Source organism: Macadamia integrifolia, unplaced genomic scaffold (assembly GCF_013358625.1).
Source record: "Macadamia integrifolia cultivar HAES 741 unplaced genomic scaffold, SCU_Mint_v3 scaffold2948, whole genome shotgun sequence".
In the NCBI taxonomy this organism is placed as follows: Eukaryota; Viridiplantae; Streptophyta; class Magnoliopsida; order Proteales; family Proteaceae; genus Macadamia; species Macadamia integrifolia.
Genome location: NW_024869080.1, coordinates 68,702 through 70,938, shown reverse-complemented (window position 1 = coordinate 70,938; position 2,237 = coordinate 68,702). Strand labels below are relative to the sequence as shown.

General features: G+C 41.2%; 1 protein-coding gene across 1 annotated transcript; it reads right to left on the bottom strand.

The window, feature by feature from the left end:
* Positions 1-216: 216 nt before the first annotated feature.
* Positions 217-1,284, bottom strand: LOC122067508 (ankyrin repeat-containing protein BDA1-like). Its single transcript, XM_042631352.1, has one exon. It carries the CDS (start codon positions 1,090-1,092, stop codon positions 472-474), a length of 621 nt encoding a protein of 206 aa, XP_042487286.1. The 5' UTR covers positions 1,093-1,284; the 3' UTR covers positions 217-471.
* Positions 1,285-2,237: the final 953 nt, after the last annotated feature.

Below are 2,237 nucleotides of genomic sequence, written 5' to 3'. Positions count from 1 at the left end.
CTTTCCCTTTTGCTTTTGGTCGTTAGCTTCACTTAATGGGTCAGTGATAACTATATATAGGGGGTGAGGGTAGGGACCAACCCTGCAATAAAATTAGGGTTTCCTCCCCATTAAGGAAGCAATACCTTAGGTCCACACATAGTAATAAATATTTCATACCATTAAGGTGTGCTAATAGAATCCAATATCTCCATAGAGATCACTTACCAATAATATTGGATTCTTTCTGCTTACTCCATCTTTAGTCAACACCACTAAACCGGTTTTGGAAACAAATCTTTGACTATGCTAGCCCACCTAATAGGAAATCTTACAGGCCAGTCTCAAGTTTTCTTGCTTGGGCCTGCCGTTGTGGGCCTAATTAAAATTGACACCCCTACTATGTACATACCCCATTAAAATGTCCTACACACACACCCCCATATGAAGGATTTCAGTGTGCTAAAGAAAAATACTAAAAGTGTAAATTAGCTAAAATCTTAAGTGTTTGTGTGTGGTGGGATAACTCATGCTTATATTTACTCTTACCTTTGGTTTTTTGGCAGCAGCAAGATGCAAAACAGTGTTGCCATCATCATCTTTAGACTTAAGGAGCTCTTCTTGGTCACTTGCTGATTCCAATATTAGTTCAAGTGCCTCCAAGTGGTTGTACTTCAAACACAAGTTCAGAATGCTTTCTCCCCTATCAACCCTCATATGGATGACCTCAGCTAGTGTCTGAATCAACTCTATCATGACATCAATACGGCCTTTGATCGCTGCAAGATGAAGAGGAGTTCTCCCATCATGGTCAGTAACACTACAAACATTTGGGTTGACACTCAACAAGTCTTTCACCATTTCACGGTGCCCTTTTGCTGAAGTCAAGTGAAGGGGTGAAGAGCTTCTTGAGTCCTCAGTTGCAAGTTCTGGTTTGCGTCTCAAAAGCTCTTTCGTAAACTCAACGTGGCCTAGCATTGCTGCTATGTGGAGTGGAGTCTTATTGAAGTAAGTGACCATAACTCTATCGGGAATAAGCTGGTCTTCCTCAATGAGTTCAATCAGAGATGTGAGACTTCCACTCAATGAAGCTTCATACAGTCTTCGTATCATTCTCTCTCACTCTCTTCTTCCCTGCACTTCACTCTCTCTGTATGAAGACCACTTAACTCTGCCTGAATGCTTCCCTCTCTTTGTATGGAGATGACTTACCTCTGCTTGAACCCTTCCCTCTCTCTGTATGGAGATGACTTACTCTGCTTGAACCCTTCTCTCTCTCTCTGTATGGAGACGACTTAACTCTGCTTGAACCCTTCCCTCTCTCTGTATGAGACCACTTAACCTTGACTGTAGGGCTTGCTCTTGTTATTAAATTTACCACCAAACTGCAGGCTTAACAAGTTAGCTGTTTGGTTGCATAATAATATCTAAACCCATGCCTTCCCAACAAAACCTACCAAGTCAAGTCTTCACACGTCAGTTTGTTAGCAAATGGAAGCTTAGGTCTTCCTTTACTACTTATGCAGAATCCTGGTGAAAAGGAAATTCGAAAACTTAGCAAAAAATGGAAAACTGAAAGAAATTTGTAACTCCTCCATCAATAAATTAAGTAGGGCAAACGTGTCCGGACGTCATGTTTGCAAGGAATGCAATACACGTATACAACCTGTGCACCACATCTTCACAGCCTGGATAGAAAGACAAAGTAGAGAGAAGAAGAAAGCTCTTGCCAAAGGAAGTAGGCCCCATATCTGCAAAGTTGGACCAACCAATTTAACCCAATTTCTCAATTGGAAGTCAATACACTCTGTGGGTATGTTTTTAGGCTGTATCAGTGCTTACAGAAAACGGTCCTCCATGACCACTAGGTATCCCTTTGGAGTGGCCAAAGAGCAAAATGCTGGAAATGTGTTCATCAAATACATAATCCTATGGGATTAAAGAAATTATCTTGCATGATTTAATAAAAGGCCTTACGAACACTAAGATAGCCTAGTGGTGGTAGCTTCGGCTTGTGGATTCGGCACCCAGGGGAGGAGATCGTGGGATTGAACTCTATCGTACGCATTGTGTGAGTGTGCGTAAATCTTAGTAATAATCTTTAAAACTTGAACTGGACCATGCAAGAATTTATATGTATGATGTTTTCCATTAATTTGGAATGGAGTTCTCGTTTGTAATGTACAATCGGTCTCTTGATCTAAGGGGTTTTTATCGATGCGGTTACGCACTGTAAGTTTGGCACACCAACGGTTCAT

Bases quoted from the DNA above. Each gene is read 5' to 3' on its own strand.
- LOC122067508 (XM_042631352.1), bottom strand. From the start codon at position 1,092: ATGATACGAAGACTGTATGAAGCTTCATTGAGTGGAAGTCTCACATCT.